The following is a 14,819-nucleotide window of genomic DNA, read 5'->3' as shown; positions in this document are numbered from 1 at the left end:
AGAGCCAATCTAACATAGCCCAGATGCCAGAGATCACTGTGGTTGTTTGCTGGCTTTCCTAAATTAATGTATTTATTTATGGTCTAAAAATAAAGTGAACATTGCACTTGGAAATGCAAGTGTCAGTGTTGACAATTAAACGGTATTAATGGAAGCTCAATTAGAAGAAGGAATGGCAGGCATAAAATGCTTCCAGTAAAAGAGGACAGTAAGTCTAAGCATCTTATTTATTAACAGGAGTGAACAAATAGGGAAAAGCCTCAGGAAAATGAAGTCTTCTACTGCTTCCTATAAAACATATGCAACTTTTGTTGTATTTTGTAAATTGATGGTTTTGAATTGTTAGTTTATTCCCTTTGCTTATTTTCCTCTTGGGCTATTCAAACTGTAAGGTGTTTCACATCATAAAGATATCACTGTTTATGTCCTTGGCAAAAAGATATTTTAAAATTATTTTTCCTGTGCATCAAGGAGATGTCACTGGAGTTGGAATGTTGACTAACCAAGGAAGCTTTTCTTCATTGCATTGTCTCAGGGGCCATTTGAGTTTGTTGGATATTTTTCCCCTTAATGTCCATTTCATTCCTCTCCATCCCTCTCTCTCTCTCTTTCCCTCTCTCTCATGCTTTTTATAGTTCTTTAAATATGGAACAGAAAGTGGCCATACCAAAAAGAAACCCCAAGTTTATTGTTCCATGGGAAGCTTATGAACTGGAATTTCTGGGGACCATTTATACATTCTTGAGGAGAAGGATAATCTGATCTGACCAGCTTGAGCTGCAATCACTTATGGCCTAAGGAGGGTGGATCTGGGTGAGAAATGCATAGTAATAACACAGCTCAGGAGGCCATGGTGTATGTCTGTGCCTGTGCCTTGTGGAGTGAGAGCAGTTCTTAAAGTAGAGGCACCTGGACTCAAATATTAAGATGACTTATAATACAGAGGCCAGAATTCAATCAACAGATGGAACTAAGAAGGTGATCTGATATAATTCACAGGAAGCCTTTGCAGCTCAATTCATGTGCATGGAACAACATGGAAGGAGAGATTCTCTGTGTATTGAAGTTTTAACTGTAGCAGGGAGGCCACTTTTTCCTCAGCATCCTCTGACACCATCTCAAATTACTCCCCCTTTTGCTTATTTCTCTGCCCCACTGGCTTCCTTGTTTGGATCTGAATACATGGAACAAGCATTTTCCTCATGTCCTTTCCTTCTGCGAGGCACACACTTCTCCTATTATCTTACTAGCTCCTTCTTTTTCTTTCTTGAGCTATCTGTTCAATTATCACATTGTTTGTTGCCTTTACCAGCACTCAGTACAAAATAACACCTCCTACTACTCTCTCCTTTATACCTGGTTTTCTTTTCTTCATAGCATCTATCACCATATGACATATTATATAATATTTTATTTGCATGTCATCTTTCACCATCCTTGTATTGTGGGAGATTGGTTTTTTAGCACTCTCCACTTATTGCCTTCATGTGCTGGGAACATGGTTGGTACTCAATATATAGTTCTCAAATGTATGAAAGAATACATTAAAACTCTAGAATATATGACCTCTTTGGAAATATGCTGAGAATGGGACAAAAATTCCTAGTCAGAGATGAAATGGATTATACCCTCAAAGAGAACTTACCTATAAATAAAATATTAACATTAATTTCTTGAGGGATAAATAGAAATTGCAGTATTTCAGCTATGTGAGTTATGCCAGTTTGTGTGAAAATTAGTCATGTTATTTTCCTTTTTCCTGATAGTCGCCTCTACCCCATGGGACCAGGTAACAATACACAAATTTCAGAATTTCTTCTTCTGGGACTTTCAGAGGAACCAAAACTGCAGCCCCTCATATTTGGGATTTTTCTCTCCATGTATCTGATCATTGTGTTTGGAAACCTGCTCATTATCTTGGCTGTCAGCTCAGACTCCCACCTCCACACCCCCATGTACTTTTTCCTCTCCAATCTGTCCTTTGTAGACATCTGTTTCACCTCTACCACCATCCCAAAGATTTTGTGGAATATTCAGACCCAGAGCAAAGTCATAACCTATGAAGGCTGCATCACCCAGATGTATTTTTACATTTTCTTTGGAGAATTAGATGACTTCCTCCTGACAGTGATGGCCTATGACCGCTTTGTGGCCATCTGCCACCCTTTGCACTACATGGTCATCATGAACCCCCGGTTCTGTGGACTGCTGGTTCTGATATTCTGGGTAATGATTGCTATGTATTCCTTGTTACACAGCTTAATGGTGTTGCAATTGTCCTTCTGTCCAGATGTGCAAATCCCCCACTTTTTCTGTGAACTGAATCAGGTGGTACAACTTTCCAATTCTGACAACTTTTTAAATAACGTGGTGATCTATTTTGCAGCTGTCCTGATGGGTGTTGGTCCTTTTGCTTGTATCCTTTACTCTTATTCTAAAATAGTTTTCTGCATACGAGGAATCTCATCAGCTCAGGGGAAGTATAAAGCATTTTCCACCTGTGTGTCTCACCTCTCGGTTGTCTCCTTATTTTATTGTACGGCCTTAGGAGTGTACCTTAGCTCTGCTGCTACCCACATCTCACTCTCAAGTGCAACAGCCTCGGTGATGTACACTGTGGTCACACCCATGCTGAACCCCTTCATCTACAGTCTGAGAAATAAAGACATAAAGAGGGCTCTGAAGAGATTCTATTTGATGCCAAGTATAAAATGGCCAATTGTACTAGGGGTGAAGAAGTGCCCTTGATTGCATAACTCAAAGCCTTGGAACGAGAAATTGTGATTCTTTGATCATTGTAAAATAAAATTTGCTCCTTCTACTTATTTCCTGGGATTTATTATTTTTTTGATTCAGCTTCTTTATACAATTTAGTAACTCTCTTATTAAGCTTTATCCTCAGTCTGATATATAGGCAGTTTTTGTTTTTTCTATTTCTAAATTTTCCTACCTTTGGATCAAAAATGTTTGGAAATTCCATTTCTTGGATGGAGATCATAGATTTATTAATAATAGTTACTTCTCAAATGACATGTGTCATCCCAAGTAATTTTCTCCTGTTTCCCTGAAGGAATAGTCATGAGTTGCATTACTCATATAAAAAATACACTTAACAACCAAGACAATTTATATTATTTTTATTATGGTTAGTTTATCCAGAGATATAGAAAAATTACTTTAAAGTTATAGGAGGATTTTTGGCTATACAGAGGGTTGGAGGCCCTAACCCTCTTGTTGTTCAAGGGTCAGCTTGTGTGTGTGTGTGTATATATATATATATATATATATTTTTTTTTTTTTTTTTCAAATGCACTGGCAGAGGAGCAACCCATGAAAACCACAGTCACCTGAAATCAGAGAAAGAAAATAATAGCACAGGGAACTCCTCGCAATACTCTGTAATGATCTATATGGGAAAAGAATCTAAAAAAGAACAGATATATATATATATCCATATATATATGATACATTTTGCTGTACATCAGAAACTAACACAATATTGTAAATCAACTATAATAATTTGTTTTAAGAAAAGAAAATGACAGTTTTCCAGAAACCAATCTTAATGTCATGGAAGATTGTGATCAGACAAGTAGAGAATTCGAGATAATGTCAGGAAGTTACTCAACAAGCTGCAAAAAAGATAGGCAATACGTCTTTGACACTGGTCTTAGCAATATTTTTGTATATATCTCCTCAGGCAAGGGAAATAAAAATAAATAAATGGACTACATCAAACTAAAATCTTTGCACAGTGAAGGAAACCACCAACAAAACGAAAAGACAACCTACTCATGGGAAAAGATATTTACAAATTATATATCCAATAATGGGTTGTTATCCAAAAATAGAGATGATTCAATCAATTCAATATTAAAAAACAAACAACCCTAATAAAAATGGGCAGAAGACACTCAATAAACATTTTTCTAAGGAAGACATACAGATGTTCACTTGAAAAGACTGTGTATTCTGCTGTTTTGGGATGTGGTGTCCCATAGATAATTATTAAGTCAAATGGTCTGTTGTTCCATTTAAGACCTCTGTCGCTGTACTGATTTTAAGCCTAGATGATCTGTCCATAAATGTAAGTGGGGTGTTAAAGTCCCCTACAATAATTCAATTATTGTCAATTTCTCCCTTTATGTCCGTTAATGTTTGTGTTGTATATTTAGATGCTCCTGTATTTAGTACATATATGTTAAAAAGTGTAATATTCTCCTCTTATATTGATCTCTTTATCATTTGAGAATGCCCTTCTTGGTCTTTTCTTATAGACTTTGTTTAAAGTCTATTTTTTTCTGATATGAGTATTGTTATCCCCACTTTCTTGTTGTTTCCGTTTACATTAAATATCTTTTTTCATCCCCTCACTTTCAGTCTGTGTGTGTCTTTAGCTCTGAAGTCTCTTGAAAGCAGCATATTGAAGGGTCTTTTTTTTTTTTTAATCCAATCAGTTACCCTATGTCTTTTTATTGGACCATTTAGTCCATTGAAAGTTAAGGTGATTATTGATAGGCATGTACTTATTGCCATTTTGTTACTTGCTTTCTGTTTGTTTTTATAGTTCTTCTCATATTCATTTTGTTTCTTCCTTTGTGATTTGATGATTTTTAGCGATACGCTTGTGTTCCTTTCTCCTAGTTTTTGTGTATCTATTGTAGGTTTTTGATGTATGGTTACCACGAGGTTTGTATATGTGACCTATGACTATATCTACTTTTTAAAACAGGTTGTCCTTTAAGTTGAAACACATTCTAATAGGACTACATTTTTACTCCCTTCCTCACATTTGTGTTTTTAATGTCATATTTGCCATCTCCCTGTTCATTCCCTTACTTCTTATTGTAGTTATAGTTAATTTTGCAATTATTTTTTGCCTTTTAAATCTTCATACTAGCTGAAGTGGTTGATCCTCATCCTTTTCTATATGTTTGCCTTTACCAGTGAGATTTTCTCATTCTTACAGATTCTTACCATTTGTTATGACTTTTTCTTTCCTTCTTAAAAAAAACCCTATATCATTTTTTTAGGGTAGGTTTAGTATTGATAAATTATTTAGTCTTTGCTTGTCTGAAAATTTCTTTATCTCTCCTTCAATTCTAAATGATAATCTTGCTCCGTAGAGTGCCCTAGTTTGCAGGTTTTTCCCTCTCAGCACTTTAAATATATCATGCCACTCCATTCTCACCTGCAAAGTTTCTGCAAAAAAAAAAAAAAATTAGCTGATAGACTTTTGGGACTCCCTTGTACACAACAGTTTTCTTGTGCTGCCTTTAGAAACATATATCTTTAATTTTCCCATTTTAATTGATATATCTTGGTGCAGGTCCAGTTGCTGTCATTTTTTTGGGGAGACCTATTTGCTTCCAGTACCTGAATATCTGCTTCCTTATTCAGGTTTGGGAGGTTTTCAGCCATAATTTCATCAAATACATTTTGACCATCTTCTCTCTCTTTCTCCGTTTGGGACCCCCAAATTATGTGAATATTGGTATTCTTAGTGTAGTCCAATAGATCCCTCAAACTATTCTCATTTTTAATTTGTTTTCACTTTGCTGACTGTATGGGTGATTTCCATTATTCTATATTCCAGATAACTTATGCATTCTTCTGTATCACCTGGTGTGCTATTAAATACTTCTAGTTGTTTCATTTCAGTTATTGTATTCTTTAGTTCTATTATTTTAGTATTTTCTAGTTCTGTGTTAAAATTATCACTATGTTCATTAATTCTTTCCCTAATTAGTTAGCAATCTTATTACTAATGCACTGAATTTTTTATCAGTAAATCGTTTATTTGTTTCGCTAGTTGTTTTTTCACTGCTGTTCTCTTGCTCTTTCAATCTATTTATTTATTTATTTATTTTTAAACATCTTTATTGGAGTATAATTGCTTTACAATGTTGTGTTATTTTCCACTGTATAACAAAGTGAATCAGCTATACATATAAATATATCCCCATATCCCCTCCTTGCATCTCCCTCCCACCCTCCCTATCCCACTCCTCTAGGTGGTCACAAAGCACAGAGCTGATCTCCCTGTGCTATGAGACTGCTTCCCACTAGCTATCTATTTTACATTTTGTAGTGTATATATATCAGTGTCACTCTCTCACTTTGTCCCAGCTTACCCTTCCCCCTCCCTGTGCCCTCAGATCCATTCTCTACGTCTGCATCTTTATTCCTGTCCTGCTCTTAGGTTCTTCACAACCATTTTTTTTTTTAGATTCCACATATATATGTCAGCATATGGTATTTGTTTTTCTCTTTCTGACTTACTTCACTCTGTATGACAGACTCTAGGTCCATCCACCTCACTGCAAATAACTCAATTTCGTTTCTTTTCATGGCTGAGTAATATTCCATTGTACATATGTGCCACATCTTCTTCTTTTTTTTTTAACATCTTTATTGGAGTATAATTGCTTAACAATGGTGTGTTAGTTTCTGCTGTATAACAAAGTGAATCAGTTATACATATACATATATCCCCATATCTCTGCCCTCTTGCATCTCCCTCCCTCCCACCTTCCCTATCCCACCCCTCTAAGTGGTCACAAAGCACTGAGCTGATCTCCCTGTGCTATGCAGCTGCTTCCCACTAGCTATCTATTTTACATTTGGTAGTGTAAATATGACAAAGCTACTCTCTCACTTTGTCCCAGCTTACTCTTCCCCTTCCCCGTGTCCTCAAGTCCATTCTCTATGTCTGTGTCTTTATTTCTGTCCTGCCCCTAAGTTCATCAGAATGGAGAGATATGTGTTAGCATATGGTATTTGTTTTTCTCTTTCTGACTTACTTCACTCTGTATGACAGACTCTAGGTCCATCCACCTCACTACAAATAACTCAATTTCCTTTCCTTTTATGGCTGAGTAATATTCCATTGTATATATGTGCCACATCTTTTTTATCCATTTATCTGTCGATGGACACTTAGGTTGCTTCCATGTCCTGGCTATTGTAGATAGTGCTGCAGTGAACATTGTGGTACAAGACTCTTTTTGAATTACGGTTTTCTCAGGATATATGTCCAGTAGTGGGATTGATGGGTCATATGGTAATTCTATTTTTAGTTTTTTAAGGAACCTCCATGCTGTTCTCCATAGTGGCTGTATCAATTTACACTCCCACCAACAGTGCAAGAGGGATCCCTTTTCTTCACACCCACTCCAGCATTTAGTGTTTGTAGATTTTTTGATGATGGTCATTCTGATCAGTGTGTGGTGATACCTCATTGTAGTTTTGATTTGCATTTCTCTAATTATTAGTGATGTTGAGCAGGCTTTCATGTGTTTATTGGAAATCTGTATATCTTCTCTGGAGAAATGTCTATTTAGGTCTTCTGCCCATTTTTGGATTGGGTTGTTTTTTTCATATTGAGCTGCATGACCTGCTTGTATATTTTGGAGATTAATCCTTTGTCATTTGTTTTGTTTGCAAATATTTTTTCCCATTCTGAGTGTTTTCTTTTCATCTTGTTAAGGGTTTCCTTTGTTGTGCAAAAGCTTTTAAGTTTCATTAGGTCCCATTTGTTTATTTTTGTTTTTATTTCCATTTCTCTAGGAGGTGGGTCACCATATTAACAAATTGAAGGAGAAAAACAATATGATCATCTCAATAGATGCAGAAAAAGCTTTTGACAAAATTCAACACCTATTGATGATAAAAACTGTCCAGAAAGTAGGCATAGAGGGAACTTACCTCAACATAATAAAGGCCATATATGACAAACCCACAGCGAACATCGTTCTCAACGGTGAAAAACTGAATCCATTTCCTCTAAGATCAGGAACAAGACAAGGTTGCCCACTCTCACCACTATTATTCAACATAGATTTGGAAGTTTTAGCCACAGCAATAAGAGAAGAAAAACAAATAAAAGGAATCCAAATCGGAAAAGGAGAAGTAAAACTCACTGGTTGCAGATGACATGATACTATACATAGAGAATCCTAAAGATGCTACCAGAAAACTACTAGAGCTAATCAATGAATTTGGTAAAGTAGCAGGATACAAAATTCATGCACAGAAACCTCTTGCATTCGTAAACACTAGTGATGAAAAATCTGAAAGTGAAATTAAGGAAACACTCCCATTTACCATTGCAACAAAAAGAATAAAATACCTAGGAATAAACCTACCTAAGGAGACAAAAGACCTGAATGCAGAAAACTATAAGACACTGATGAATGAAATTAAAGATGATACAAACAGATGGAGAGATATACCATGTTCTTGGACTGGAAGAATCAACATTGTGAAAATGACTATACTACCCAAAGCAATCTACAGATTCAAGGCAATCCCTTTCAAACTACCAATGGCATTTTTCACAGAACTAGAACAAAAAATTTCACAATTTGTATGGAGACACAAAAGACCCCAAATAACAAAAGAAATCTTGATCATGAAAACCAGAGCTGGAGGAATCAGGCTCCCTGACTTCAGACTATACTACAAAGCTACAGTAATCAAGACAGTATGGTCCTGGCACAAAAACATAAATATAGATCAATGGAACAGGATAGAAAGCCTGGAGATAAACCCACACACATATGGTCACCTTATCTTTGATAAAGGAGGCAAGACTATACAATGGAGAAAAGACAGCCTCTTCAATAAGTGCTGCTGGGAAAACTGGACAGCTACATGTAAAAGAATGAAATTAGAACACTCCCTAACACCATACACAAGAATAAACTCAAAATGGATTAAAGTCCTAAATGTAAGGCCTGACACTATAAAACTCTTAGAGGAAAACATAAGCAGAACACTCTGACATAAATCACAGCTCTTTCAATTTAGACACATTTCTCTGTCTTTTAATTTTGCTTAACTTTCTCTCTCTGTATGCGACTATGTGCCATGGTTACCTTTCACAGTGTTGAAGTGGTGTCATTCTGTGGGTGCAGCCATATAAAGTTGGTGTGTGCCCAGTGGCTTTGGCGGAAGAACTGGATTTGAAGGTATCACAATTCATGCCTTTCCTTAGGGTGTACTGCTAGTGATCATCTTGATAGGAGGTGAGGCTGGAGGTGGAGCGGTTAGGGCTGGAACCAGATGTGGGATAGGGCTTCACCTTTCCTTAGTGGCCATTACTGGTCTAACAGGGATGGGGCCAGGTCCCAAGTTGCTAGAAAAGAAGTCCTGAGGGTCAGGTCTGAGCTGATTCTGTTCCCCTTCAGTGTGTGGTCCCCCCATCTCAGCACCAGCACCCTCGCCCCAGAGGGGAGCAGTGCTGGAGCAAGAGAGGCTGGTGTGGGGCACTCTGCATGGGCTGGGGCATGGACCCTCTTGGCCTGAGCAGGTCCTGAGATAAAGACTGCCTCTGATGTACTGCCTGTGTAAGCATCACCAATGATTGCCCCTGCCCTGCTCAGAAACCCCTTTCCACATAGTCACATGGGGTTTATTCCTGTGATACAAGGATGGTCCAACATAGGCAAATCAATAAATGCAATACACAACAGTTATTGAATTAAAGGTAAATATATGGTCATCACAATAGATGCAGAAAAATCATTTGACAAAAATTCAACCTCTTTTTATGACAACTCTACCAAAGTCAGTATAGAATAATGTACCTCAACAGTAAAAAGACGTATATGACAAGTCCACAACTAACATCATACTGAATGATGAAATGTTGAAAGCTTTTACTTTATGATCAGAAACAAGACAGGAGTGCCCACTCTCACCACTTCTATTCAATATAGTACTGAAAGTCCTAGACAGCATAATTAGGCAAGAAAATAAAGGCAGCCAAATTGAAAAGAAAGAAATAAAATTGTCCTTGATTGCAGATGATATGGTATTATATATAGGAAATAAATTCTTCTTCAAAAATCATTAGAACTAATAAACAAAGAAAGTTGCAGGGAGGAAAATCAATATGTAAAAATTAGTTGTGTTTGTATATACTAAAAATGAACAATATAGAAAATAAATTAAGAAAACAATCTTAATTACAAGAGCATAAAAATGAAAGAAAATATACTTAGGAATCAATTTAATCAATAAATTCATACATCTGTACACCTAAAAGTTTAAGGCAGTTCATTAAAGATGTTGAAGAAGGCACAAATAAGTGAAACAGTCATATGTTCATGGGTCAGAAGAATTAATATTGTTAAAAGTTCATATTACTCAAAGAATGTATAGTTCCAATACAATCCTTATCAAAATTCCAATGGCACTTTTCATTGAAATAGAAAAAAATCAATTCTAAATTTTGTATGGAACACCAATATCCTTGCGTAGCCAAAGAAATCCTGAGCGGTGAGGAAAAGAGATGGAGTCATCACACTTCCTGATTTCAAACCATACTACAAAGCTATAGTAATCAAAACAATATGGTACTTGCATAAAAGCATACACATAAACCAATGGCATGTAATTGAGAACCCAGAAATAAACCCAAACATATATGGTCAACTAATATTTGACAAAGGTGACTTTTCTGAAAATTTGTCCATTTCTTCCAGCTTGTCCATTTTATTAGCTTACAGTTGCTTGTAGTAATCTCTCACGATCCTTTGTATTTCTGCAGTGTCAGTTGTTACTTCTCCTTTTTCATTTCTAATTCTATTAATTTGAGTCTTCTCCCTTTTTTTCTTGATGAGTCTGGCTAATGGTTTATCAATTTTGTTTATCTTCTCAAAGAACCAGCTTTTAGTTTTATTGGTCTTTGGTGTTGTTTCTCTCGTTTCTCTTTCATTTATTTCTGATCTGATAGTTATGATTTCTTTCCTTCTGCTAACTTTAAGTTTTTTTGTTCCTCTTTCTCTAATTGTTTTAGGTGTAAGGTTAGGTTGTTTATTTGAGATGTTTCTTGTTTCTTGAGGTAGGACTGTATTGCTATAAACTTCCCTCTTAGAACTGCTTTTGCTGCATCCCATCCCAGGTTTTGGGTCATCGTGTTTTCATTGTCACTTGTATCTAGGTATTTTTTTATTTCCTCTTTGATTTCATCAGTGATTTCTTGGTTATTTAGTAGTGTATTGTTTTGCCTCCATGTGTTTGCATTTTTTACAGATTTTTTCCTGTAATTGATATCTAGTCTCATAGCGTTGTGGTCAGAAAAGATACTTGATACAATTTCAATTTTCTTAAATTTACCAAGGCTTGATTTGTGACCCAAGCTATGATCTATCCTGGAGAATGTTCCATGAGCACTTGAGAAGAAAGTGTATTCTGTTGTTTTTGGATGGAATGTCCTATAAATATCAATTGAGTCCATCTTGTTTAATGTGTCATTGAAATTAAAGAAGATACGAACAGATGGAGAGATATACCATGTTGTTGGACTGGAAGAATCAACATTATGAAACTGACCATATTACCCAAAGCAATCTACAGATTCAAAGCAATCCCTATCAAACTACCAATGACATTTTTCACAGAACTAGAACAAAAAATTTCACAATTTGTATGGAAACACAAAAGACCCCAAATAGCCAAAGCAATCTTGATAATGAAAAACGGAGCTGGAGGAATCAGGTTCCCTGACTTCAGACTATACCACAAAGCTACAGTAATCAGACAGTATGGTACTGGCACAAAAACAGAAATATAGATCAATGGAACAGGATAGAAAGCCCGGAGATAAACCCATGCACATATGGTCACCTTATCTTTGACAAAGGAGGCAAGAATATACAATGGAGAAAAGACAGCCTCTTCAATAAGTGGTGCTGGGAAAACTGGACAGCTACATGTAAAAGAATGAAATTAGAACTCCCTAACATCATACACAAAAATAAACTCAAAATGGATTAAAGACCTAAATGTAAAGCCAGACACTATAAAACTCTTAGAGGAAAACTTAGGCAGAACACTCTATGACATAAATCACAGCAAGATCCTTTTTGACCCAACTCCTAGAGAAATAGAAATAAAAACAAAAATAAACAAATGGGATCTAATGAAACAAAGCTTTGCACAGCAAAGGAAATCATAAACAAGATGAAAAGACAACCCTCAGAATGGGAGAAAATATTTGCAAATGAAGAAACTGACAAATGATTAATCTCCAAAATACAAGCAGCTCAATATCAAAAAACAAACAACCCAATCCAAAAATGGGCAGAAGACCTAACTAGACATTTCTCCAAAGAAGATATACAGATTACCAACAAACACATGAAAGGATGCTCAACATCACTAATCATTAGAGAAATGCAAATCAAAACTACAATGAGGTGTCACCTCACACCGGTCAGAATAGCCATCATCAAAAAATCTACAAACAATAAATGCTGGAGAGGGTGTGCAGAAAAGGGAACCCTCTTGCACTGTTGGTGAGAATGTAAATTGATACAGCCACTATGGAGAACAGTATGGAGCTTCCTTAAAAAACTAAAAATAGAACTGTCATATGACCAGCAATCCCACTGCTGGGCATATACCCAGAAAAAATCATCGTTCAAAAACAGTCATGTACCACAATGTTCATTTCAGCACTATTTACAATAGCTAGGACATGGAAGCAAGTGTCCATCGACAGATGACTGGATAAAGAAGATGTGGCACATATATACAATGAAATATTACTCAGCCATAAAAAGGAACGAAATTGAGTTATTTGTAATGAGGTAGATGGACCTAGAGTCTGTCAAACAGAGTGAAGTAAGTCAGAAAGAGAAAAACAAATACCGTAAGCTAACACATATATATCGAATCTAAAAAAAAAAAAAAAAAAAAGGTTCTGAAGAACACAGGCAAAGGACAGGAATAAAGATGCAGACCTAGAGGATGGACTTGAGGACATGGGGAGGGGGAAGTGTAAGCTGGGACAAAGTCAGAGAGTGGCATGGACATATATACACTACCAAATGTAAAATAGATAGCTAGTGGGAAGCAGCCACATAGCACAGGGAGATCAGCTGGGTGCTTTGTGACCACCTAGAGGGGTGGGATAGGGAGGGTGGGAGGGAGATGCAAGAGGGAGAGGATATGGGGATATATGTATACATATCGCTAATTCACTTTGTTGTACAGCAGAAACTAACACAACAATGTAAAGCAATTATACTCCAATACAGATGTTAAAAAAAGAAAAAATAAAAGATACGTGCAGAAAAAAAAAATAGAGGACAAAATGTTACCCAACACGTGAAGATAAGGAGGGGATCTATGTGTATTCACAAGATTCTTTGAAATGAAAATTAATAAAATACAAGGAACAGAATGTGAACAATGGACTTCCTGTGTCTTAAAGTCTCAGCAGCAGCAGGGAGGGAACCTCTTTCTTCAATCCTCTCTGACACCATCTCTCACCACTCCCCCTGTACTCATTGCTCACCACACTGGCTACATTTTGAGCCTTGAACATCTGAAACAACACCTTCCTCGGGGCTTTTGCACTGGATCTTTCCTCTGCAGAGCACATACCCAGATAGCCTCCTGTCTTCCACCCAGTTTGGCATGAGGCCTTTGCTCAAATGTCACCTTGTTTTTAGGTCGTCCTGAACTCCCAGTAAAAATACACATCCATCCATTTTTTATACTTGCTTTTTTCCCACATAGTATTGTAATTGTAGCATGTCACTAATGCTCACTCTCCTAACATTTAATCATATTATTTAAAATTTTCATTCCTAGCTACCACCACCACCACTTGGGACCAAGGAATGATATCCAAATTTCAAATTTTCTTCTTCTGGTGTTATCAAATGAACAAGAATTTCAGCCCCTCATATTTGGGCTTTTCCTCTCCATGTACCTGATCACTGTGTTTGAAAACCTGCTCATCATCCTGGCCGTCAGCTCAGACTCCCACCTCCACACACCGATGTACTTCTTCCTCTCCAACCTGTCCTTTGTAGACATCTGTCTCATCACTACACACACATCCCAAAGATGCTGTGAATATACACACAGAAAGCAATGTTATAACCTATACAGGTTGCATCACCCAGATGTATTTTTCCACACTCTTTAGAGGTTGTGACAACTTTCTTCAGGCTGTGGTGGCTGATGAACAGTTCTTGGTTATATGTCACCCCCTGCACTACAATGTCATCATGAACCCCTGGCTCTATGGACTGCTGTTGTTGATGTCCTGGATCTAGAGTGTCTTAAATTCCTTGTTACAAAGCTTAATGTTGTTGTGGCTGTCCTTCTATACATACTTGGAAATCCCCCACTTTTTCTGTGATCTCCACCAGATGGTCAAATTTGCTTGTTCTGATACTTTTCTTAACGACATCGTGTTGTATTTTTCTACTGGGCTGCTGGCTGGTGGTCCTCTAGTATCCTTTACTCTTACTCTAAGATTGTTTCTTTCTAGAATCTCATCAGCTCATGGGACGTATAAAGCATTTCCACCTGTGCATCTCACCTCTCAGTTGCCTCCCTGTTTATTGTTCATTCCTAGGAGTGTACCTTATCTATGCTGCTACCCACAGCTCACACTCAGTAGCAGTAGCCTCAGTGATGTACAGTGTTGTCACACCCATGCTTCATCTACAGTCTGTGGAACAAAGACATAAAAGGGGCTCTGAAGAGATTCTATGGGACGACAGGTATAAAGTGGAAAACTGTTCTGGAGGTGAAGAAGTGCCCTTGATTGTAGGACTCAAAGCCTTGGAACAAGAAATTGTGATTTTTTGATGAGTGTGGAATAGAATTTTCTCCCATTTATTTCCTGGGATTTCTATTTCTTTGAATTCAACTCTTCTATACAATTTTGGTAACTCACTTTATTAAGCTTTCTGCTCTGTCTGATTATAGGAAGTTTTTCTTTGGTCCATTTTCCTACATTCCATTCCCAAAGTTTTTCTCAACCTTGGATCAGAAATATTTGGAAATTT

At 36.8% G+C, this 14,819-nt stretch overlaps 1 protein-coding gene and 1 pseudogene across 1 annotated transcript; both read left to right on the top strand.

The window, feature by feature from the left end:
* The first annotated feature begins 1,878 nt into the window (after window positions 1–1,878).
* On the top strand, window positions 1,879–2,748 carry LOC118892602 (olfactory receptor 7A17-like). The gene is made up of 2 exons (XM_036847346.1): window positions 1,879–2,230; window positions 2,516–2,748. The coding sequence occupies exons 1-2, from the start codon at window positions 1,879–1,881 to the stop codon at window positions 2,746–2,748; spliced, it is 585 nt and encodes a 194-aa protein (XP_036703241.1).
* A 10,975-nt stretch (window positions 2,749–13,723) lies between these two features.
* Window positions 13,724–14,575, top strand: LOC118892601 (annotated as a pseudogene).
* The last annotated feature ends 244 nt before the right edge of the window (window positions 14,576–14,819 follow it).

This window comes from Balaenoptera musculus, chromosome 3 (assembly GCF_009873245.2).
Source record: "Balaenoptera musculus isolate JJ_BM4_2016_0621 chromosome 3, mBalMus1.pri.v3, whole genome shotgun sequence".
In the NCBI taxonomy this organism is placed as follows: domain Eukaryota; kingdom Metazoa; phylum Chordata; class Mammalia; order Artiodactyla; family Balaenopteridae; genus Balaenoptera; species Balaenoptera musculus.
Note: the sequence above shows the minus strand (reverse complement) of the source record. Positions and strands in the feature narration are given on the sequence as shown.